The sequence below is a fragment of the Daktulosphaira vitifoliae genome, unplaced genomic scaffold (genome assembly GCF_025091365.1).
Source record: "Daktulosphaira vitifoliae isolate Bord-2020 unplaced genomic scaffold, ASM2509136v1 Scaffold_1, whole genome shotgun sequence".
Lineage (NCBI taxonomy): Eukaryota > Metazoa > Arthropoda > Insecta > Hemiptera > Phylloxeridae > Daktulosphaira > Daktulosphaira vitifoliae.
The window spans coordinates 55,807,537-55,830,787 of record NW_026099572.1 but is presented as its reverse complement, the minus strand read 5'-3'; the positions used below and the strand labels follow the sequence as shown (position 1 = coordinate 55,830,787).

At 24.5% G+C, this 23,251-nt stretch overlaps 3 protein-coding genes across 5 annotated transcripts; 2 read left to right on the top strand and 1 right to left on the bottom strand.

Annotated features, from left to right (window-relative positions):
* The first annotated feature begins 34 nt into the window (after positions 1-34).
* Positions 35-4,564, top strand: LOC126894139 (uncharacterized). Its single transcript, XM_050664909.1, has 5 exons — positions 35-86; positions 2,828-3,010; positions 3,078-3,285; positions 3,772-4,009; positions 4,347-4,564. The coding sequence occupies exons 1-5, from the start codon at positions 50-52 to the stop codon at positions 4,527-4,529; spliced, it is 849 nt and encodes a 282-aa protein (XP_050520866.1). The 5' UTR covers positions 35-49; the 3' UTR covers positions 4,530-4,564.
* Positions 4,565-4,684: 120 nt separating this feature from the next.
* On the bottom strand, positions 4,685-16,935 carry LOC126894134 (glycerol-3-phosphate dehydrogenase [NAD(+)], cytoplasmic). Of its 3 annotated transcripts, XM_050664895.1 has the most exons (11): positions 16,897-16,915; positions 16,752-16,826; positions 15,822-15,999; positions 14,541-14,681; positions 14,343-14,484; positions 8,418-8,530; positions 8,110-8,340; positions 7,537-7,643; positions 7,379-7,468; positions 4,916-4,948; positions 4,685-4,849 (listed from the first exon to the last, which is right to left on the bottom strand). In XM_050664895.1, exons 2-11 carry the CDS (start codon positions 16,793-16,795, stop codon positions 4,813-4,815), a joined length of 1,116 nt encoding a protein of 371 aa, XP_050520852.1. In that variant the 5' UTR covers positions 16,796-16,826; positions 16,897-16,915; the 3' UTR covers positions 4,685-4,812. The 3 variants fall into 3 exon arrangements, with proteins under 3 accessions (XP_050520852.1, XP_050520854.1, XP_050520855.1); XM_050664897.1 differs by lacking the exon at positions 4,916-4,948 and having other exon boundaries at positions 16,752-16,935; XM_050664898.1 differs by lacking the exons at positions 15,822-15,999; positions 16,752-16,826; positions 16,897-16,915 and adding an exon at positions 15,259-15,277.
* Positions 16,936-17,214: 279 nt separating this feature from the next.
* LOC126894130 (CTP synthase 2) lies at positions 17,215-22,845 on the top strand. Its single transcript, XM_050664892.1, has 12 exons — positions 17,215-17,511; positions 17,579-17,749; positions 20,182-20,267; positions 20,323-20,454; positions 20,883-21,053; positions 21,125-21,279; positions 21,404-21,536; positions 21,605-21,693; positions 21,765-21,902; positions 21,966-22,132; positions 22,217-22,543; positions 22,601-22,845. Exons 1-12 carry the CDS (start codon positions 17,346-17,348, stop codon positions 22,693-22,695), a joined length of 1,830 nt encoding a protein of 609 aa, XP_050520849.1. The 5' UTR covers positions 17,215-17,345; the 3' UTR covers positions 22,696-22,845.
* Positions 22,846-23,251: the final 406 nt, after the last annotated feature.

Below are 23,251 nucleotides of genomic sequence, written 5' to 3'. Positions count from 1 at the left end.
TGCCACATTTTGTTATGAACACATTATTTCGTATTCGATTGACGATTGTATGAAAACCATATCACACTACATCATACACAACCAAAGTAAGTGCATTGCATTTAAGCTATTTTTAGAATTTTCCCCAATTCTGAGAGTATTGAGTATTATTATGTCTATCATTTATTCTAAAATTATAATTTTTATTAATCATTGCAGAGGCATAGACAGGATTTTCGCAAGGGGGGGCTAAATTTTATAAAGTGTAGAAGACGATATATGTGTATATGTGTAAATTTATATATTTGTAACACAATTTTCATATTTAAATTTAAATATTTCAAAAGAATAAGAAAAATATGGCCAATAGGGGGGGCGCTATAGCACCATTAGACCCTCCCTTAGCTACGCCACTGAATCATTGTGTATTTTTATAACCAAAAAATATAGTTTAAATAAATATAGTTTAAAAAACTAAAAAAACACGCTTTTAAAGTACATCGAACTAAAAAGTTAAAAATAATTTTTAAAATAATTATGAACAAAAAATACTAGTATTATTGTGATAAAAGCGTCGGGCGCTCAATATACGAAAAATATGGCACAAAGCACCCACGCTTTTATCACAATAATACTAGTATTTTTTGTTCATAATTATTTTAAAAATTATTTTTAACTTTTTAGTTCGATGTACTTTAAAAGCGTGTTTTTTTAGTTTTTTAAACTATATTTATTTTTTACTTTTTAGTTTCATGTTATGATAGTAGTTACTATCAATATCATGGTTGTTACGGGTAACGGGAAATCAGGGTTCGATTCTGGGGAGGGAGTCTGAGAAACGGCTACCACATCCAAGGAAAGCAGCAGGCGCGTAAATTACTCACTCCCGGAACGTGGAGGTAGTGACGAAAAATGACGATACGGAAATCATCCCTCGTAATCGGAATGAATACTTTATATCTCTTAATTAGAATAAATCGTGTTAATATATTAATTTTAATAGTAATTAGAATATATATATTTATACAAATAATGCGACTTAACTACGTAAAAGTATCATGCACTAAGTATAGCTGTGTTTTATGGCCGGGCGGGTCGGACTAACGTTATACCCGAGGTATAAACGGCGGTAGGAATATATATATATATACGTAAGGCGCATTAGACGCGGGCGTTATTGGTCAGTCAAAATAAAAATTTGTTTACATATATATAATATTGATGACAAGCACGCGTGTACGGGTACGATAACTAAAAATAAATTTTTATAGGAATAGTGTACCGTCGTATTGTGAGCGAGGCGTGGGGAGGGGTGAATGCGTATAACAGTCTAGTCTAGACAACGGAATATGCGATAACGCGTGGCGTTTGGAAAGTTACATACAAACAACATACAACATACAACATACATGTGAAACTAATAAAAGCGTATTAAAAAACTTTTTAGCTTCAATGCGAATAGGTTTTAAAATGATTTGTTTTTTTTTTGTGTCTGTTACCACTTTTTCTCAGATCTCACAGAACCGATTTCTTTCAATGATACGTCAAAAGATCACAAATCGTATCTAGTCGAAGACATTACCCTCAAAAATTGAAAAAATTTCCCTCATTCACCGTAAACGGGGGAAACTCCAAAAAAATTACAAATTTAAAAATCGCTAATTTTCGAAATTTTTTTTACTTAAAAGTGCCATAACTTTTTTAAAAATAAACATATCAATATAATTCTTTTTTTATATAGATGCATGATATCATTACCTTTCATTTGGTATGTTTTTTTTTATATCTTGCCCTTTACCTGCCCACAGGGGGGGATTTAAAATGATAACTTTGTCAACTTAAATTTTGAAAGTGTTCCAGAAATACTGACACTTTTATATATATCTTAAATTAAAGCTAATGTAATGTACTTTATTATAGAAAATAAAAATTTCGGACTTTATTTTGTCTTCATTGTGAAAATGGCTACCAAATGCTATTATTCTATGAAAATTCTCGATTTTATTTTTTACATTTTTAACTTTATAATGCTATAACTCATTGAAAAGTGTATGGATCAACACAATTTCTTCATGGGAAATACTATTTTTTATGTTATTCATGATTTAGTCTTATACACGGCTATTTCATAGTTTACAGATTATTTATTTTTGTAACTGTAACAGATCTTATAAACATGGAATGGACTTTCTGTGTTCATAATTGAGGTTCTTGTGTTTTCGCTGTCTTGAATGGATATGATAATGAGTCTGTGTATTTACATTTGAATTGTGATAAGCGCATAAGATACTGTTTTTTAATTTTGTAATAACTTATAACTTTTATATTATTACAAATTACATAATTCATAATAATTATTTATTACTAACTATTAAATAATAAAAAATAAAATCTTATCATGTAATAATACAAACAAATAGCCTCAATTTACTATCATCATAGCATTCACTGATAAAGCATCAATGTCATATCGATGATTAAGAGATCTATAGACTGTAACTAGTAACATAGATTAAATACATGTGTATTTAATCTATGCTAGTAAGTAATTAATCGTTATCATCGTAACACAACAGATAAGATAAAACTCTTATCAATAACATTAATCATCTGATATCATTTATCTATTTAAATATATAAATTAAACTCCTATTATAGCTACATACTTATGTTTATTAAATGTATCTAATATATTATATTAAATTCAAAATTATTTCGTAAGGTATTTTTTAGAACAAAATACAATCATTATGCTATTCTATATTTGTACTTTTTAAAGTATGTTGTGACATACATTATTAATGTAATATAAAATATTTTTTGTCAAAAGGTTTAGTTAATTTTATAGTTTTAGTTATGATTAGTGCAACAAAACATATTGTATCAAAAACAATACAATGTTTGGCAATTATAATTCCTATATTAATACCAGCTGTACATATATTTATACTTGATAAATTCTGGAGCGATTATACATACAGTGTCAATAAGGAACATTGTAGATGTTCTTGTTGGGATACAGTATTCAAAGGTTTCTTGTCTTGGTTATAAAAATTATTAGTTAAAAAACAAATTTAATTATTTTTATTTTGTTAAAGGTCCTTATGAGGCTGGTATTGCAAGGTACAAACATATGTACTTTAATGCCACTGATAATACATTCAAAATGTGGGCATTAACTGTTTGTTGTATAATTGTATTGTATGAATGTTTTAAAAGCATTATTAAGCTATTTATAGACAAGCAATTACGGTTTAAAATGACATTACTTTTCATTCTGTCATTATTTTCACATTATTACTCTTGGTAAGAAAATAAAATCGAAATTTTACATTGGATGGAATTTTATTTTATTTATTAAATTAAATTTATTTCATCATTTTAGTATTGATACTTCAGATAATTTTATTTTTCCCATTTCAATTTAAGATAATTATCAAGTTTTATATTATTAGATGAAAATCAAATCATTAAAAAATAAAAGCTCTACATATGTTATTAGATTCTTTTAATGAAGAACTTGGTGCAATAATCTTTTTAGACCATTTTTTTTTTACTTTTCAGGAGAAACAAATTTATAAAAAAAAATTAATTAAAAGCAATGGTTTTACTAAATTAAATATCTCCATGTATAATAAGAACTCATTTTAATATTGAATCATACAGATTTATTCAAAATTAACAAAAAGTTATTATCTGAAAAATTTGGACATATGTAGTTGTTGCACAAAGCCCCTTTTTTAATCTTACTATTGAATAATAATTAATAATAAAAATTATCAATCTTTAAAGGTGGGGATTTATAAACTACTGGAATGATGATTTCTATTCACAATGGAACCACCAAATATTTTTCACGGTTACAGAATTGTATTCAACAATTATATTGTATAAAATATGTGATCGTAAAAGAGAAATAAAAAAATGTTATATGTTATCAGTGATCACGATAGGTCTTATTCATATGATCGCTGCTGGATTTGATCAGTTTGTTGTAAATGTCATTGGAGGTAGTGGATTTGCCCATCAAGTGAGATGATGATTTTCAATACATTATTGAAATTGATTAGTAAATATTAATGTACTTATAAAAGAAATAAAAATTTATTTAATTTTAAATAGAATTTATAAGAAAAAAAAGACTCAAATTCTTTTTAAATAATTTAAAAACATTTAATTATCCTTATGTATCTAAAATTCAAGGATTTTAAGTGAAAAGTATAAAAAAAAAAACAATTTTTTTTACTTTAGTTAATTTAGATTGAATACTTAGAGCTTAACAATTTTATCACCTTAATATCTTGCATTTTATACATCTCAATGACATTATTTTATGTAAATATAATATTTATATATTTTTTTTCTAGATTATACGTGATTTGTTTTTGATGATACCCGATGTATTGAATATAGTTATATCTATACTTGAATTGCAGAAAAAACGTAAAGTTATGATAAGTTATTATGGAGATGAAACTAGTAGTACTAAAGAAATAGTATTTTTGGTCATAATAGTAATTTCTGGATTAATTATTGTGTCCATGTTATAATTGTTTTAAGAAATTATATTTTTTATTGATTTTTATTATGTTTTTAAACAATGAACATCATGGTAACATAGTTAGTGCAACTATTTTTTTAAGGTAGTGCAAAATTTAAAGAACATTTGCTGTTACATTTCTAGGAAAAATAATCTATAAAAATATTAAAACTTTAACAAACATACAGTACATTTATGAAACTTACAACAAATTAAAAATTAACAGTGATGTTAACAATAATTTACAAAAGTATAGCAACCTAGTTGAAAAATGTGAAGATAGAACAATGGAATTATTCTCCGCCAGCCTTAACTGTGTGATCAGAATCCCTAAAATAAATAAAAACAACAAGATATAATACTTCATCTTTATTTGTTACAAAATAAAAATCCTACAGGTTACATTTTTCCATGTTTAATTTGTCAGACCTGTAAATTTATTTTGAAAATAAACTTTATTACTTTAAAATATTAGTATCCATAAAGATGCACGAATTTGATATAAGAACTGATTTTAGGATATGAGGATAAGATTTTTAATATTGAATCTTCTGTAAAGGAAATAAGAAAATAAATTATAGACAAAATCATTTAAAGTTAATGAAATTAAATAAATTTTACCTAGGATTCAATACAAAACGCTTAACTAATAATAATAAAAAAAGAATTGTAATTTGAATATACAACTGATCAGATTCCAGACCATATAATGTACTAAATAGGATAATCAATAGAAGTGTATTTTTTCAATACATAATACTTTTAATATGTTTTCTTCTTTTTCCTCGCCTTAATCCCAACTACTTGGGGTCGGCTACCCTTATCTTAAACTTCAACTTGACACGATCTCTCACATTAGCCATCCTCATATTGTGTTCAATTACATCCCATCATCTCTTTTTTGGTCTTCCTTTATCTCTTCTTATTTCAACATTCATTTTTATAACTGTTCTTATAGCTTCCATTTCCTGTCTCCTCATAACATGACCAAACCAACTAAATCTATTTTCTCTTATTTTATCTAAGATTGACGCTACAATACTTTTATTATGTAGAATCTGATTTGTGACAAAATATTGTATGGAAAATAAAAAAAAAACCTTGTCTAGAAAGTTATTATGAGAAGATAAAAAATCTATTTATTAGGCTAGGCATAAACATTAAGAATATAATTTCTAATTTTACCAAATACACTATTATTTAATGATAATTTAAGATGCTGTTATTTTAGAATTCATGTTTCAAAGTAAAATTTTAAAATCAATAAAACTGAATGAAACAAAATATATCAAATATGTAACTTAAGATTAATATTTCATGTATTTTAAAGTAAAAAAAAAATGAATCAAGTCAAGAAAATTTAAGTGAAAATGTTATTTTTGAAAATTATACCAATGACAAGCAAAACATAAATAGTTCTTTAACATATTAAATCCGTTTATAGAAAAATTTTAGGTATTTTTGGGCCAATTTTATTTTGTTTTATTTTATTTTACATAATAGCAACTAAATAAGTCAACATAGGCCTATTTAAAAATTGCCAATGGAAATAAAAAAGAAACAGGATATCTTTGCACATGTTTGTTAAGGAGACAATATTTTCTGAAAACTAAAAAATAAATTATAGCTAATGCATTAATAAAATATAACATGATGATTTACATTTTGAATAGATCAATGGAAATATTTAAAACTTATGACTTACAAATAGAAAGTTTTTTTAAATTCAATACTATTAAAGAAATTATAAAAGAAAAACAACCCATTACACGGATCATAGCATAGTTGGGTCAAGTATAATGTACCTGACAGTGATTAAAATCACTATCATAAAAAACACTGATGAATATCTGTAGATAGTGTAATTTAAAAAAATTGATAGATTATTCCAAAAGCTACATCTCCTATTTCCTTACTTATATCTTAATTACAAGTTTTATGATTTATTAGTGTAATATATGAAAAAATATATAAAGGGAAATGGTTTTATTAAAAAAAAAAAAAAGTCGCATAAAAAAAGTATATAAATAGTACTTATCTTAAAACAAATATAATGATCAAAACATTTTTCAAAAAGTTATAGCATTTTAAAATTCAAAATGTAAAATATAAAATCAAGAATTTTAATACAAAAATAGCATACGGCAGCCATTTTCATTGTGAGGACAAAATAAAGTCCCAAATTTCTTTTTTCCATAATAAAGTATATTACATAAGCTTTAATTTAAGGTATATATAAAAGTGTCAGTATTTCTGCAACACATTCAAAAAGTTAATATTTTGTAAAAAAGTTGTCATTTTGAATCCCCTCCTGTGGGCAGGTAAAGGGTCAGATTTCTAAAAAAAATTTATTACATGTTAGGTAAAGATATCATGCATCTATAAAAAAAAAATTATATTCATTTGGTCATTTTTGAAAATGTTATGGCAATTTTAAGAAAAAAAAAATTGAAAAAATGTCGAAAATTAGCGATTTTTAAATTTGTAATTTTTTTTGAGATTTCCCCCATTTATGGGAACAAGGAAAATCTTTTCAAATTTTGAAGGTATTGTCTTCGAGTAGATACGATTTGTAATCATTTGACGTATCATTGAAAGAAATCAGTTTGGTGAGAGCTAAGAAAAAGTGGTAAAAAACACTCAAAAAATAAAAAACAGTAAAATTAATACTTTCTTAGCATCGCATTGAGGCTAAAATAACTGTGGAATAATATATTCATAAAAAAAGAAATTTTCATAGAACTATATGAATTATTTTTTATCTATTGACTATTCCATTTTTTAGATTATCGAATTTGAATGAGGAAATATAAAAATAATTATTAAAAACTGTAAATCTGTCTATTTTAAAAGACTTACGTATCAGTATTCAATTTCATTTGTTCAATTAAGTCGTTTGGTTTCATTTCACCATTACAAATTCTATGAATAGTAGTAAACAAAGGAAAACTGAAATTCAAAGTATATACATAATTAAATATATCTTTAAAAAAACATGTTTATTTCTAATATTATACCTATTTTCCATAGACTTATTTTTTAACATAAAGTTAACTTCGGCAGCAGTAATTGGTCCTTGAAGTTTTTGACCATTTAGTAACTCTTTTTCAAGCTCTACTATTGACTTAAATTAAAAAAAAAAGTATTATTAAAAAGTAGTCTATCATTATCTACAATTATAATATACTTATAAAAATAAATCCATTAACTTATAAAATGTATAAACAAACATTTCATTATAAATTTAAAAATTAGAATTAATAAAATTTCTTTAAAAGAAGAACCTACTATTTTTAAGGTATTTCATTCAAAAATTATATATTAAATTATTTTAAAATTAGATAATTTGATATAACAAATATTGAATATTTCTATGTTAGGCACAAAAGAGGATAAGTAAAAAATTGTAACTTTTGAAAAAATAAGTTAGAAACATCTAATTCCATATAAAAATATATACAAAAATTATATTTCAATTTCATTTTTCCAAAAGTTGTAATTTAACACTTATCCCCCTTTTCCCAAACATCACAGATTTAGTCACAAAAACCTATAAAATAGTAAAATAAATATTTAATATTAACAGTTACCTTTCCAGAAGTTACATATGCTTCAGAAACACGTCTATTACGACCTCCATAACAAGTGGTAATTAAATCAGCAACACCACATGACTCAAAGAATGTAGCAAGGCGGGCACCAGAATAGAATTGATCAACAAACTTAATCATTTCCATCAATCCAATACGTATTATGGCAGCTTTAGTATTATCACCTAACTTTAAACCATCAACAAAACCTGCACCAACAGCAACAATATTCTAGAGGGTTAAAAAATTATAACATATTTTAGAAAAGATTAATTAATTTAGTGTAGTAAAAAATTAAATATCCATACTTTTAATGCTCCACATACTTCAACAGCTTCTACATCGTCAACAACAGATACACGGAAATAATCAGTTTGAATTAGACTTTTTAAAATTGGTCCAACACGTTTATCTCGGCATCCTACCAATATATTTGTAAAACAATGTTATAAAAAAATGTATTAATTAGTAAATTTTTTTAATTAAGACTTTTTCAATAACCAAATTGTAAGTTAATAGAAAATTTTATTTTGATTAAATCCCATTATACATATTGGTTTAGTTATAATGAATACATTAATAATAATTGGTGTCATAATTATGGATTTGTACTAATTATACTCATATGCTACACATTTGTATGCACATTAGAATAGTCTCAGAAAATGAAAAAGTTACAAACCCCTATATTGTTTGAATATAAAAAAAACCCAGCACAGTGGAGTCGCGGCATAGTGGGGACGTTATATAGTTGGGTCCAGTATAGATTTAATCTGACAGTGATTAAAATCACTATCATAAGAAACGCTTTGATGCAAATCAGTAGATAGTGTTTCCTTTAGAGAAATTGGTGAAATATTTTAAAAGAAACATGAACTCTTATTTCTTTAATTATATCCTGATTAGTAGTTCTTTGATTTTAAAATATAATATATGAATAAATACTAATTATAGTTTTTAAATTTAGTATGAAATTGTGAGGCCAGCTATGATGTATGGTTCATAGTGTTGGGCGGTTGATAAGAAAGTAGAGCAGAGAATAAGTGTAGCAGAGATGAGAATGCTTAGTTGGATGAGTGGAGTGACTAGAGAAGATAGGATAAGGAACGAGCATATAAGAGGAAGTATAGGTGTTGCGTCAATCGTGGATAAGATGACAGAAAATAGACTTAGATTGTTTAGTCATGGTATGAGGAAAGAAGAATCGAAAGCTGTAAGAACAGTTATAGAAATGAATGTTGAAGGAAGAAGATATACAGGAAGACCAAAAAAGAGATGGAGGGATGCTATTGAATGCGATTTGAGGACAGCTGATTTGAGCGTAGAAGATGTGGGAGATCGTGTCAAGTGGAAGCTTAGGATAAGGATGGCCGACCCCAAGTAGTTGGGATTAAGGCAAAGAAAAAGAAAAATATTACCAGAAATTCCGGTGGCAATTGACATAATATGATTGTTGTTTCGGAATGTACAATTTAGCGTTTAGTTGGGTTTAAATAATATAGCGTCAAATCAATTACCTACTCTATCGCTTGTATATTAATATACACTACACTTTAATGATACAATAAATAAATAAACTCACACATACACACATATGCATTTATAACATTGTGTCTAACGTAAGTGTAACATGATAAAAAGTAACCGTAAAATGAAAAAAATGGAATATAAATTTTAGTACTCATATTAAATGTAATGTAACTCGAAAAATATTTGTTTAAATGAAAAAANGGCATCCTACCAATATATTTGTATAACAATGTTATAAAAAAATGTATTAATTAGTAAATTTTTTTAATTAAGACTTTTTCAATAACCAAATTGTAAGTTAATAGAAAATTTTATTTTGATTAAATCCCATTATACATATTGGTTTAGTTATAATGAATACATTAATAATAATTGGTGTCATAATTATGGATTTGTACTAATTATACTCATATGCTACACATTTGTATGCACATTAGAATAGTCTCAGAAAATGAAAAAGTTACAAACCCCTATATTGTTTGAATATAAAAAAAACCCAGCACAGTGGAGTCGCGGCATAGTGGGGACGTTATATAGTTGGGTCCAGTATAGATTTAATCTGACAGTGATTAAAATCACTATCATAAGAAACGCTTTGATGCAAATCAGTAGATAGTGTTTAATTCTAAGAAATTGGTGGATAATTACAAAAGCTGCATGATCTGCTAGTTCCTTATTAATACCCTGGTTAAGATAAAGTATGTCGAATGAAAAAGGGATTATTAAAAAATATTATTTNTAATGAAAAAGGAATTATTAAAAAATATTATTTCTCATAAAAAAATTGTGTTGATTCATACACTTTTCAATGAGTTATAGCATTATAAAGTTAAAAATGTAACCAACCCAACCCAACATCAACTCCTATTTCCTTAATTATATCCAGATTAGTAATTATTTCAATTATATATTATAAATTTTTTATAATTAATTATTTTCAAATTATTATCGATTTTTAATATGTTAAAAGTAATCATTTTGAACCAACTTCTTTTTGTTCTTTAAAGTGAAAGTTTTAATAAAAAAAAAATGAATTTATTACCATAACTTTTAACTCAACTTGCAAGTTTGAAATAAATATTATTAAATAGAAAAAAATGAAATTGGTAGATTATTTCAAAAACAACAATAACACTTATTCCCTTAATTTTACCCCGATTTATAACTATAATATATGAATACATAATAATTACAGTAATTAAATTGAGTATGAAAGTGGTATTCAATAATATAATATTGTAATTTTTACGGAGATATTATAAAAATAAAAAGGAGTTGTATATTGATATACTTTTAATGCGTATACAAATTTAAAGGAATTTATGCAATACTTTTTAATAAAAAAATTTTGTTACTTATGAATAAGACACTAAATAAAAGGAACTTTCATCAGAAAAAAAAATATACTTTTCTAAATAAACTTTTCGCGATGTTTTCAAATGTGCAATTAAACTTTTCTATTACTTCTAAGTTTTAATATTATTACTTATTATTAAAAAATAAGTATTTACATATAAAAAAAAATAATTAAGAACAAAAAAAATTGTATTAAATTAATACTGATTTTGATTTTTAATAATGTTAAAAGTAATCATTTTGAACCTATTTTTATTGTCTTTTAAAGTGAAAGTTTTAATGAAAAATATCTTCTCAGCTTCGCATTGAAGCTAAAAAATGAATTTGTTATCATAACTTATAGTTCAACTTGCAAGTTTGAAATTGACATTATTAAATTGAAAAAAAATGAAATTTTTAAGATTAATATGCATCTGGAAATTTTATAATTACTANAAATTTTTAAGATTAATATGCAATCTGGAAATTTTATAATTACTAATTACAGTACATTTATGAGAAAAATTCGATTTTTTTGCATTTTTATCGTAATAGATAACTGAAATAGAAAGAATAGTAATCATATCCTAATAACTTTTGGTGTTTAAAAAAATTCTGCAATTGAAATATTCAGAACTTAATTAATTTTAATAATTTACTTTAATTAAATGAACCAATCAAACCAAAGTAGTTAAAAAGATTTACTCAATTGAGCATATTATAAAATATAATTATAATTGTAAAAATTCATCGTTAAATTCAGGTGAAACAAAAAATTTTTTTTTTTTAAATTTATGATTTATATAGCAACATATTACAAAAAAATTTGGCATATTATAGACTAGTAGTAGCACACATAAATAGAGTTAAAAAATTAATAAATTATAAAGTAAAATTATTTACTTTTGTAGTTGAATACTTTTATCATATCAAATCTAATTCGACAATAAATACTTTAAGAATATTAAAAATTAATGATTTTAATTGTTTGTATGGAAAAAGCTGGTTAAGCTACTTTTTATTTGAATAAGGAATATTTTTTTGATTTTTAAGAGTAATAACTTAAACTAATCATTAACTTAAATATCNTTGATTTAAACTAATCATTAACTTAAATGAATCATTTGACGTATCGTTGAAAAAAGTAGGTCTAGTGAGGGTTGGCAAAATAAATCGGAGCCACAAAAAAAACCACATAGTAAAATAATATTAACATGAATATCAATTTCTTCTGACGAGGGGAGACTATAGTGATAAGATCTTTTATATTTATTGAAATTATTGAATCTAAATGAGATAAATATCAAATGATTTGAAAATTCTATTCTAACTCAAAAAAAAAATGCAAAATTTTAGAAGCCACAAACGGATTTGAACCTCGTACCCTAGGCNCAGAAGCCACACACGGATTTGAACCTCGTACCCTAGACGTGAAAGATCAAGGTGTTACCCATTCGGCAACTGTTTGTTGCTTTTTGTTCCATGATAAAATTGGCTATTTAAGCTAACTCAAATTTATAAATTACTTTTTCGACTTTAAAAAAGTAAAAAAATTTTAATAAGTATAATTTCATATGTCTTATGAACTTCATTCTATGTCAATGAAATTATATAATATTCATGAAAGTCAGTTTATTCCCCTAATAAGATATTTTAAAATAAAATAAAATACAAAACCCAGAATTTTAATAAAAAAATAGCATATTTTTGAATACGGTAGCCTATTGCGCATAGAAGATAGGTCATCGGGACAAATTTTTTTTTTCATTTAGTAGTACATAAAATAAGTTTTAATTTGATATATGTTTAAAGGACGCAGTATTTCCAGAACATTTTCAAAAATTAAGTTGAAAAAGTTAGTTTTTGTAAAAAAGTTTGCTATTTTAAATCCCCCCCCATGAGCAGGTTAAGTGTTAAATTTTCAAAAAAATTATATCAAATAAAAGGAAAATATCTAAGGTTTTAGTTTAAAAAAAAATTATGTTGATTGTTGATTTTTTAAAAAGTTATGGAAGTTTTAAGAAAAAAAAGTGAAAAAAATGACAAAATTTGTCAATTTTTAAATATGTAATTTTTTTGGATATTTCCCCCATTTGCGGGGAACGAGGGAAAATTTTTAAATTTTTAAGGGTAATGTCTTCANATTTGCGGGGAACGAGTGAAAATTTTTTAATTTTTAAGGGTAATGTCTTCAACTAGATACAATTTGTTATCTTTTGACGTATTGTTAAAAGAAATCGGTCCAGTGAGAGCTGAGAAAAAGTAGTGACAGACACAAAAAAAAAAANTCTTTTGACGTATTTTTGAAAGAAATCGGTCCAGTGAGAGCTGAGAAAAAGTAGTGACAGACAAAAAAAAAAAAAGTAAAAAAATAAACGCATCATGATAAAATTAATACCTTCTCAGCTTCGCATCGAAGCTAAAAAATTGAATCCAAGGAGTGAAGTTTTAGTTTTTTGTATTTATCTTGAAAAATATCGCTTTTATGTTCAATATTGATTAGATCTTGATTTTTTTTACAAAATAAGTAACAACATTTTTTTCAAATAGTAGCATACACAGTTAAGTAGATTAATAAATAAATAAAAATTACTGTTGATAACAACTTCTGGACCAATATTTTGGAAGTTATTAATAATAATCTTGATATAAAGAATGATTTGTTTTATTGATTACTTGCAAAATAAATACAATACTAATATAACAATTTTTGATTTTTTTTTAATTATATATAATTTTTAACTTAGCTTCTAATAATTACTTTTTAGAATTAAATCTTATAACCTTATTACGGGTAAAAATAAATAGTGGGTGCTGCTATTTTTATAATTAAAAATTTCCAGGCCATACTCTTCTCACCTAGATATAAGTATGTTAATAACTCCCAAAATTTGTAATTGACCAGTAATTTTTTTAATTAGATCATTATCTAATAAATAAGCTAGTTAATTATGTATGTTGCCATTAGAAAAATTAAAGTTGACACCCTTAAAAGGGATGAACATAAATTTTTTTTATGATTGATGCATTGAGAAAAACATTAAACTAAAAGAAACCAATAACAAAATTATTATTATTTTTTGATTTACTAAGTGGTTCATTAGTGAATCACCTAGTATATTAGTTAATTTTATATTTACAATGTATCTTACAATTATAAAATATGATTATATTTAGTAAAAGGAGATTTTAAAAATAAGCTACTGTTTTAAATGTCTTACCCAGGTTTATGCATTACATTATAAATTAATTTTTTATTAAAGCATAATAGATATCAAGTTTTCATTAGCTGAACTCAAGTAGTTGGGATTAAGGTGAGGAAAAAGAAGAAGATATTAAGTTTTCAAGTAATTCTTTAATAGATTTACCGATTGTAGTTTCACTAAATTTCTCATCAGCAATTTCATTGGCTAAATTTGCACCCATTAAAACAGAAACATTGATTTTTAACTGCCTATTTATTATTTGAGAAATTAGATCTATTCCACCACCAGCTGCTTTGTCAAAACCCTACATAAAAAACATATTTAATAATATTATTTTAATTATAGTTATTATTGTTATACCTTAATCAAAGAAAGTCCTACAGCAGTTGGTTTGATGTGACCAATCAGTTCTGAGCAAATTGTTGGTATGAATTGATGTGGAACAACAAATACAATAATATCAGCATCCTTAGCAGCCTCTACTTTATCAGGAATCGCAACCTTAAAGTATAAAATAACTAATATATAATAATTTAAATCTTAAAAATATATCAATTTAAATAATTTTATTTGAATATCATTCAGTAACATACAAAATAATGAACTTAATAACATATTTTAATTTTTTTAAATTAAAATTACATAAAAAATATTTAACTCAAACAATCTAGTTTCTCCTTTGATCTCCCCCTATATAAGTTTACATTTTTTCAAATTATAAAAACTGATTGCTATATAAATTTTGTTTTCTTTATAATTATCTAAGTACAAAAAATACGAATGAGTTTTAAAACGGGTAGATTATAATTAATTAAAAAAATATATAAAAATGTTAATTTATCACTATAAATTGATAAAATACCTAAAAAAACTTATTCTATAATAAATCATAATTTAAAACAAGAACATAGTACAATTTGTTTTTTAAAATGAGATAAATAAAAAAGTAATCAGTGTTATGCAATAGAATTGTAGCATAACAAACTTATATTTAATCTCTAATTACTATTGTAATAATTTATATACTAACAATAGTGTTGAAATACTTTTAAAACAAAATTTTATTAATACTAATTACCTGATAATAAACAAGGATTAGGTAAAATAAAAAAAACAAAAATTGGAATATTTTTAGAAATGGTCAGGTCTCATAGTTTTTTTTATAGATTTCCATTACTAAGTATACATGGCCAAGGCATTGGCAAAAGGTCAAATAATACTGTCTAATGACAATGTAATGACATTGAAATAACACAAATGCATGAAATTCGCATTATTGTCAAGTAAAAATTAATTTATGTATACACATAAGAAAAGAAATATTACATTAATGACAATTGTTATGAAAATGTTTTTTTTACAAAAGTGTATACAAAAATGTATACCTCTAAATAAATTTGAAAAAATCTAACCAATATAGCAACTCTTATGAAAATAATATTAATACTTATAGAAATATAAAAAACCATTTAAACAAAAATGTGTAAATTAACCTAAAATTTAAATTAGAATATAATCTAAAAAAATATAATAACAAGAAATTTATAAAATTAAAAAAAAAAAATTTCATAAGTAGTAACTTACAAACAGTATAATAAAAACTACAGTTTTAAACTATTCTTATACAACATCACCACTTACCACATTTTCAGGAAGTTGTTTTCCTGGTAAATATTTGACATTTTCATGAGTGGTATTAATTATTTCAGTCAATTTTTTGCCATCAATCATCTCTTCATAAACCCACATTTTTACACAAGAATCAAAAATATCTAAACGGGCAGCATTTGTACCAATAATTTTGGCAATAGCTGATCCCCTAAAAATAAAATAATTTTTAATTAAAAAAAATTTGGAATTGAATAATTTATGTAATAATGAAACTTTATCAAAATTAAATGTTCAAATTAAAAAAAAACTTAATTTCCCCGGATTTTCAGGTTTTAAATTTTTATTTGGTGATTAAATTAAATTCAAAACAACATGAATCTGTAAATGAATGCTATACATATTGCAAAGTTCATTAAGCTCTTTATCAATTATTTCTTAGCTATAATTTTTATATGACAAATTGAAAATAAAATTTTCAATCGATAGTTAATTATTTTATAGACATGTGATTTTCATATAACTTAATATTATAACTCAATAATAAACATATTATATTTAATTAATTGAGAATAAATTTTAAATACTCCTAGTAACAAATTATAAATACAAAGCATTTTAAACTTTTATTTTTAGAAAAGTGCATGTATAATCAAATCAAAATGATATATTAAAAAAATACTTATACGATTATTATTCCAAAATAATATGTAAAAATGTAATTTAGAGATGATTGATTATTGTATTGTCTCGTAAAATATTGTTTATATTTTCAAATGATTGTCTATTAAGAAAAGTAAGCTTTTGGAATGTTTAAGACAACCAAGTATTATTCATTTTATTTAAATATTAACTCGAAAATTTATTCGTCACTAAAAAATTATAAGTAAAACACGTGCTCTAAAATAATAAATTAGATTACATTTTCCTCTAAGTAAAAAATATTTTGATTATTATAATTACCAATTTCCGGATCCCAAAATACAAACTTTTTTTTTGGATGGCATAACTTAGCAATAAAGAAAAATCACAGTAAATCTAAAAAATACAAGATAAAGTATCAAAATTGTTCACCGAACAACAAACACTAAAGTGAAAAAGGTACTACTGAAAAGATGTCAGGAAATTTTTTGAATAATCTCCAATTGACTGAACTTATCAATCAAAACCACAACCTTGACCTTTAAACAACAATATTTAGCAGGGAGGCAATAGAGCAATAATTAATTTAAAATTTCTATTTTTAAATATTTCAAAAATATTTTGCAATATTTAACAATGTAAAAACTTTTCTTTTAATAGTACAACAAAAGAGTGTATCTTAGGAAATCGATTAGTTTTATATAATAAAAAAATTATATTAGATAGTAAGCTAATTCTTAACAATTAACCTAGAATTATCAGTAAACATATTTTCCGCGCTTTTCGCGTGCTATATGATTTCTTGTCAGTTTACAGATGTCTGATCATACTGGCAATTGTATGGTATTATCCATTGGTTTTTGTTGTACATTTTAGTATAAATATTGTCTTTGTCATTTAAGTAACTTTTCCAACATGAAATACATAATAGTCACAGGTGGTGTTATGAGCGGTGTGGGAAAAGGGATTATTGCATCTTCTATAGGCACGCTTTTAAAATCGTGTGGTATCCATGTGACGTCCATCAAAATTGACCCATATTTAAATATTGATGCTGGAACTTTTTCTCCATATGAACATGGTGCGTTAAAATTATAATTACCTTTTAGTTTATATTAAGATGTACTTATTGATTATTTTGTGTACAGGAGAAGTATATGTATTAGATGATGGAGGTGAAGTCGACTTAGATTTGGGAAATTATGAAAGATTTATGGATGTTACATTGCATAGTGTTAATAATATAACAACAGGCAAAATATATCAAGAAGTTATAAATCGAGAAAGACGAGGAGATTATTTAGGCAAAACTGTACAAGGTACTATCACTCATCATACATAATAAGTGTTCTAAATATTAATTGCTTTCTGATAGTATTTATTTTTGAAATATTAAATACTGTTAAATTTTAAACTACAGAAATATTCTGTAATAAATAAAAAAAAAATTATATAGTCAAAAATATTTATTATTATTAAGAATAAAAGAATTAACACATGTTAAGTTCCAAAATATTTTCATTACTCATGTAATTTATTAGTGTGATGTTTGTTATTGCTTAGTGGAAGGTAATATAACCCAACCAAACCTCTTCTACAATTGAATACGATCCTCTGAAAACAATGTTGAGTATTAAGATCTAAAATTTATTTGATATTAACACATTTAATTTTTCAATCCCAAGATGAAATGAACACAAAAAATATTATAAAAATCTACTACACATTTATATTTTTAATTTTTCAATAATATTGTTATTAAAAAGTTTAATATCCTCTTAGATATAAATATTACCATAGTGTAGTCTAGAATCCAATAAATTGGAAGGAGTGTATCCAACAAAAAGGAAATTTTTTGATTATTAGTCTATTTCAATGAAAGTTTTGAGCTATTTTTATAACATTATGATTATAAGGATATATTTACTAAAAAATGATTGGATTCAAACATATTATTGCATCATTAATAACTTTTAATCTTGTAAACTTTTATGTTAAATTTTTTTTAAAATAATTTTTATAGTTTTAGACTATTAAAATCATATATAAATAAATATTTTTTAAGTATTTGTCTCTAATAAGATACTAATTTAATATAATTTTTTTTAAACACTTCATAATAGTTATTTCTTATAAAAAATATTATGTTATATTTAAAATGTGTAGAGTGTGCTCCAATATAACCCAATATCTGCTGTACCCATCTACAATGCATACCCATTCTATGTTTAAAATGCTTGTTAATCATATCCTTAAGTTATTATTGAACCAACAAATTTTATGTTTCAAAAGAGTTAAAAAAATGGCTATTATAAAATTTCAGAAATAAAAAATGTTTTCTTTCCTATTTAAGACAAATTATAAAAAATTTGCTTAATACAAAACTTAAAAAAACGTAAAATATTTGTTGGATCAAAAGTCATTAAAGATATCATACCTGGTGGGACACTATATAAAATATTTTTAAATGTGATGATGTTGGAAGTTATATTTTTTATTGAAGAAATCAAATTTGTTCAACAGCTTAAATGGAACCTTTAATTTTGTTCTTTTGAAAAGTAAGGAATTGGTTAAATTTGCTTCTTTAAGCCTATACCCTAGTTATATTTGTTGAGTAATGTGGACCAATTTTATCAAGAAATTTTTTTAAATTTAAGAAGAATCCTCAAAATATCTAATTTATACCAACTAATTTCTTTAAAAATAATTAAATTAAATGATTTTAAAAGAGAATTTCAAAGTATTTATAAATCCTTTATAAAAACAAATGAACTTTTACAAATATTAAGTATTCTAAACATGTGTGTCAATAATTTAAAAAGAAAGAATTGATTTCTTCTTCTTTTTCCTCGACCTTAATCTCAACTACTTGGGGTTGGCCAAAAGAATTGACTTCTAAAAGTCTAATAATATAAATGTTAAATGAATAATTTGAGGCACTCAGCAGCCAAGCTGATAAACACCACTTTTTTTTAAAATCACTTCTTCAAAAATATTCACTTTTTTAATTCAATTGTTATCTTGTTTTAGTGGATGGGAACTGTGGGTTAGGGCCACCTCAGTCAGTCGTTTGAGATGGTTGATTGGGTGCTGTGTAAGGTTCACCCAAGTATTTTTGTTGTTAGTGCATATTAATTTGTGTAGAGTTATTAAGATTATAAAAGTGTAGTATCAGCTTTCACGGTCTTATAAAATAACACCTAAATACTTTGTCTTGTGGTAGCACACAATATTAACATTTTCATATAATTAATACATATTATATGTTGTAAAGAATTAAATATGTATTTCTTTTCAGTAGTCATGCTCCCATTTTTTTTTTTTTTATAATATTCTTTTGTTTCTAACATAACTATGCTGTTATAATAATAATTATTAAATAAAAATGTGCTAATAATAGTATTATTGGATTAAAAAAGAAAATACTTTTACATAAAAGTAAAATAAATCTGCTTGGTTTCTGAGAGACTCAATAATTTATAATTTAAATAAATATTATTTAGTTGAATTCACCAAATGATCACAAACCTTATATTAATAATCCTTTTGTTTGTTATTATTAATGTATAGTGTATTTTTTTTTTTTAATAGAGTTTGTTAAAATTCAATAATTAAAAATGTTTACCTAGAAAATCTATTAATTTTTTATTGAACTCAATTATATTATTATTAGCTTATATAATAGGTTAACTCTAAAGTATTAGTAAATACTTTTTTTTATTAATTTATGTGCTCTCACTTGAATGAATAGTCATACCACATATTACTGATGCTATTCAAGATTGGGTCGAAAGAGTGGCTAAACAACCTGTCAGTGACGATGGTGTGCAACCTGATGTAAGATTGTTATTATTTGAAGTTGATTATTTTTAATGTTTATTAATTTCTTTAGGTGTGTATTGTTGAACTTGGAGGTACAATTGGTGATATTGAAAGCATGCCTTTCGTTGAAGCATTTCGGCAGTTTCAGTTTAAAGTTAAAAAAGAAAACTTAATATGTGCACATGTTTCATTTATACTTCAAGTAAAAAAATTAATTTTGATATTATAATTGTCTTTTTAAAGCCTTTTATATTATTTATTATAGATACCATATAGTGCTATATTAATTTAAAATACATTGATCCTTCCAATTAGATAAAAAAAACAATTTACTACCTATCTGATTCTAGTATCAGTTGTTTTCTTTAATAACATAAATAAGAATCATAATTTCTAGACTTTAATACATACATAAAATTTATATATCATTTTATAATTAACAAGTTTTGTTATTAAAACATTATGTGGTATTGGAAAAATAAAAATCAAGAACTTGTTTTCTGAAAAATCAAATCTTACTTATTATTTTATTGTTTCATTTTTGAAATATAATTAAATTTTAAAAGATTTATATTAATAATTTGTTTAATTGTATATTTTAATTTAATTAAATATGATTTATAATTTTAGCCTGGTGCAACTGGTGATGACAAAACAAAACCAACTCAAGCTAGTGTACGCGAACTAAGAGGTTTAGGGTTAACTCCTGACTTAATTATATGCAGAAGTACAAAGCCATGTAATAATGTAGAACAAGTCAAGAAAAAAATATCTACATTTTGTGATGTCGCACTGAAACAAGTAAATTCATATTTACATGTTTATTAAAATTCCCATGTAATTGATATAATGATTAATATTTATTTATGTAGGTATTGTTTATGCATGATTTAGATTCAATTTATAAAGTACCATTGTTCATGGAAAAACAAGGCGCTCTAGAATTTTTACTAGATAGATTAAGTCTTCCTATAAATATTACATTTAATCAAATTTTTATGAAACAGTGGAAAAAATTATCAGACAAGTAATTAACTATATTTTTAATTATATTTTTTAAAACTATAAAATTGTAATTTACATGTACTATGAATATTAATATTGGTTATTTAGATTATTACACTAATTATTTTCCTTTCCTTTTATTTCAGAATAGATTACTCCCAAAAAACAATTAAAATTGCTTTGGTTGGAAAGTACACTCAACTTTCTGATGCATATGCATCTGTATCGAGAGCTTTAACACACGCAGGGGCAAATATAAATCATAAAGTTGATATTACTGTAATAAACTTTTAAGTTGTATTTAATTACTTACAATGATTCTATTTTATAAAATTACTATTGTTTAGTATGTTGAAGCTGCTAATTTAGAAAATGATACCAAAATTTCTAACCCTGTTGGTTATCATGAAGCTTGGCAAAAACTGTGTCGTAGTGAGTAAGTTAAAATGTTGATGTTTATTCTTATTTGATCTTATACAAATTTCAATTTAATAACTTTAATATTAGTGGAGTAATAGTACCTGGAGGTTTTGGCACAAGAGGAGTAGAAGGCAAAATAGAAGCGTGTAGGTGGTGTAGAGAGACTCGAAAACCTTTCTTAGGCATTTGTCTTGGAATGCAAACAGCTGTCCTTGAATTTGCTAGGTAATTATAATAATAAATAAATTTATTGAAAGATAACTGATATTATTTAAATGTGTATCATAGGAATGTATTACATATTGAAAATGCGGAAACAACTGAAATTAATTTAAATGCAAAAGAACCATTAATAGTTGAAATGCCAGAACATTGTCCTGAAAATAAAGGTGGAACCATGAGACTTGGAAAACGAACAACTATATTCAAAAATAATAGTAGTTTTTCTAACATTTGTAAGTTGCACTTTTATTGATAATAATATTATATTTAATTTGTTATAAATTAAATCATTTTAAATTATTATTATTCTTTTACAGACAAGCTTTATGGTAGACGTCAACAAATTGAAGAACGTCATAGGCATCGATATGAAGTTAACTTGGATTATGTTGAGCGAGTTGAACAGGCTGGACTAAAATTTATTGGTGTTGATACAGAAGGAAAACGAATGGAAATTTGTGAACTAGAAAATCATCCCTATTTTGTCGCTACTCAATTTCATCCGGAATATTTATCTAGGCCTTTAAAACCTTCACCACCCTTTTTAGGCTTAATGTTGGCTTCTTGTGGTAAACTTAAATCATATTTGGAAAATGAATGTCGTTTAACTCCAGATGAAAGTTGTTCTGAAGATGATAGTGAAGGTAATTAATTAAATTAATGATTTTGTTTAAAAGTATTTATTGAATTTATTATTTTAGATATATTAATGAAAATACAAGATCTGATAGTAACATCATCTAATGAAAAAAAAGTTAACGGTAATAGTAATGGTTTTTCCAATGACTTATTATGATTTTATTCTGTAAACAATATTTTATTATATTCCTGACATAAATAATTGTTTTTAGTATTGCTATTCATTTTTGTAACTTAATTTGTAGGATAAATGAGTTGTTGAACTCTAATTTTTTTGTGTTGATAAATACATTTATTAAATAGTCAAGTTATTTTATTGATAAATAATACTAAAGTATTTGGAGTGCTGCATTCTATTGTTAGTTTTCCATATTTCATATATAATGTTTGCTAGGTTATAAGAAGACTACTTCTTTAATAACCAAAAGTAGCAAAAAATATTGTTTTGAACTATATTGTTTTTTCTTGTACACTACTGTTTTTTATCGAGAGGATGTGAAAATTTATATAGCACATTTTAACAGAATTAAACTCTGTTCTTACATAGTATAAAATATTTACTTGTATAACTAATAGCCTGATTCCAACATTTCAATTGTAAACAGGAGATCTTAAAGAATTATATTAAAAAACACATCATGGTAAAAAACCCAGCACAGGGGGGTCGCGTCACAGTGGTGACGTGGCATAGTTGGATCAAGTATAATGATATC

Excerpts from the sequence above, each read along its gene's own strand:
- LOC126894139 (XM_050664909.1), top strand. The coding sequence starts at position 50 with ATGAAAACCATATCACACTACATCATACACAACCAAA. Across the intron at positions 3,011-3,077 it reads TTGGGATACAGTATTCAAAG|GTCCTTATGAGGCTGGTATT; the intron begins GTTTCTTGTCTT and ends ATTTTGTTAAAG. Across the intron at positions 3,286-3,771 it reads TTTTCACATTATTACTCTTG|GTGGGGATTTATAAACTACT; the intron begins GTAAGAAAATAA and ends CAATCTTTAAAG.
- LOC126894134 (XM_050664895.1), bottom strand. The coding sequence starts at position 16,795 with ATGCCATCCAAAAAAAAAGTTTGTATTTTGGGATCCGGAAATTG. Across the intron at positions 7,644-8,109 it reads CATATGTAACTTCTGGAAAG|TCAATAGTAGAGCTTGAAAA; the intron begins GTAACTGTTAAT and ends TTTTAATTTAAG. Across the intron at positions 7,469-7,536 it reads AATAAGTCTATGGAAAATAG|TTTTCCTTTGTTTACTACTA; the intron begins GTATAATATTAG and ends TTTGAATTTCAG.
- LOC126894130 (XM_050664892.1), top strand. The coding sequence starts at position 17,346 with ATGAAATACATAATAGTCACAGGTGGTGTTATGAGCGGTGTGGGAAAA. Across the intron at positions 17,750-20,181 it reads TTTAGGCAAAACTGTACAAG|TCATACCACATATTACTGAT; the intron begins GTACTATCACTC and ends TTGAATGAATAG. Across the intron at positions 21,694-21,764 it reads CAAAAACTGTGTCGTAGTGA|TGGAGTAATAGTACCTGGAG; the intron begins GTAAGTTAAAAT and ends CTTTAATATTAG.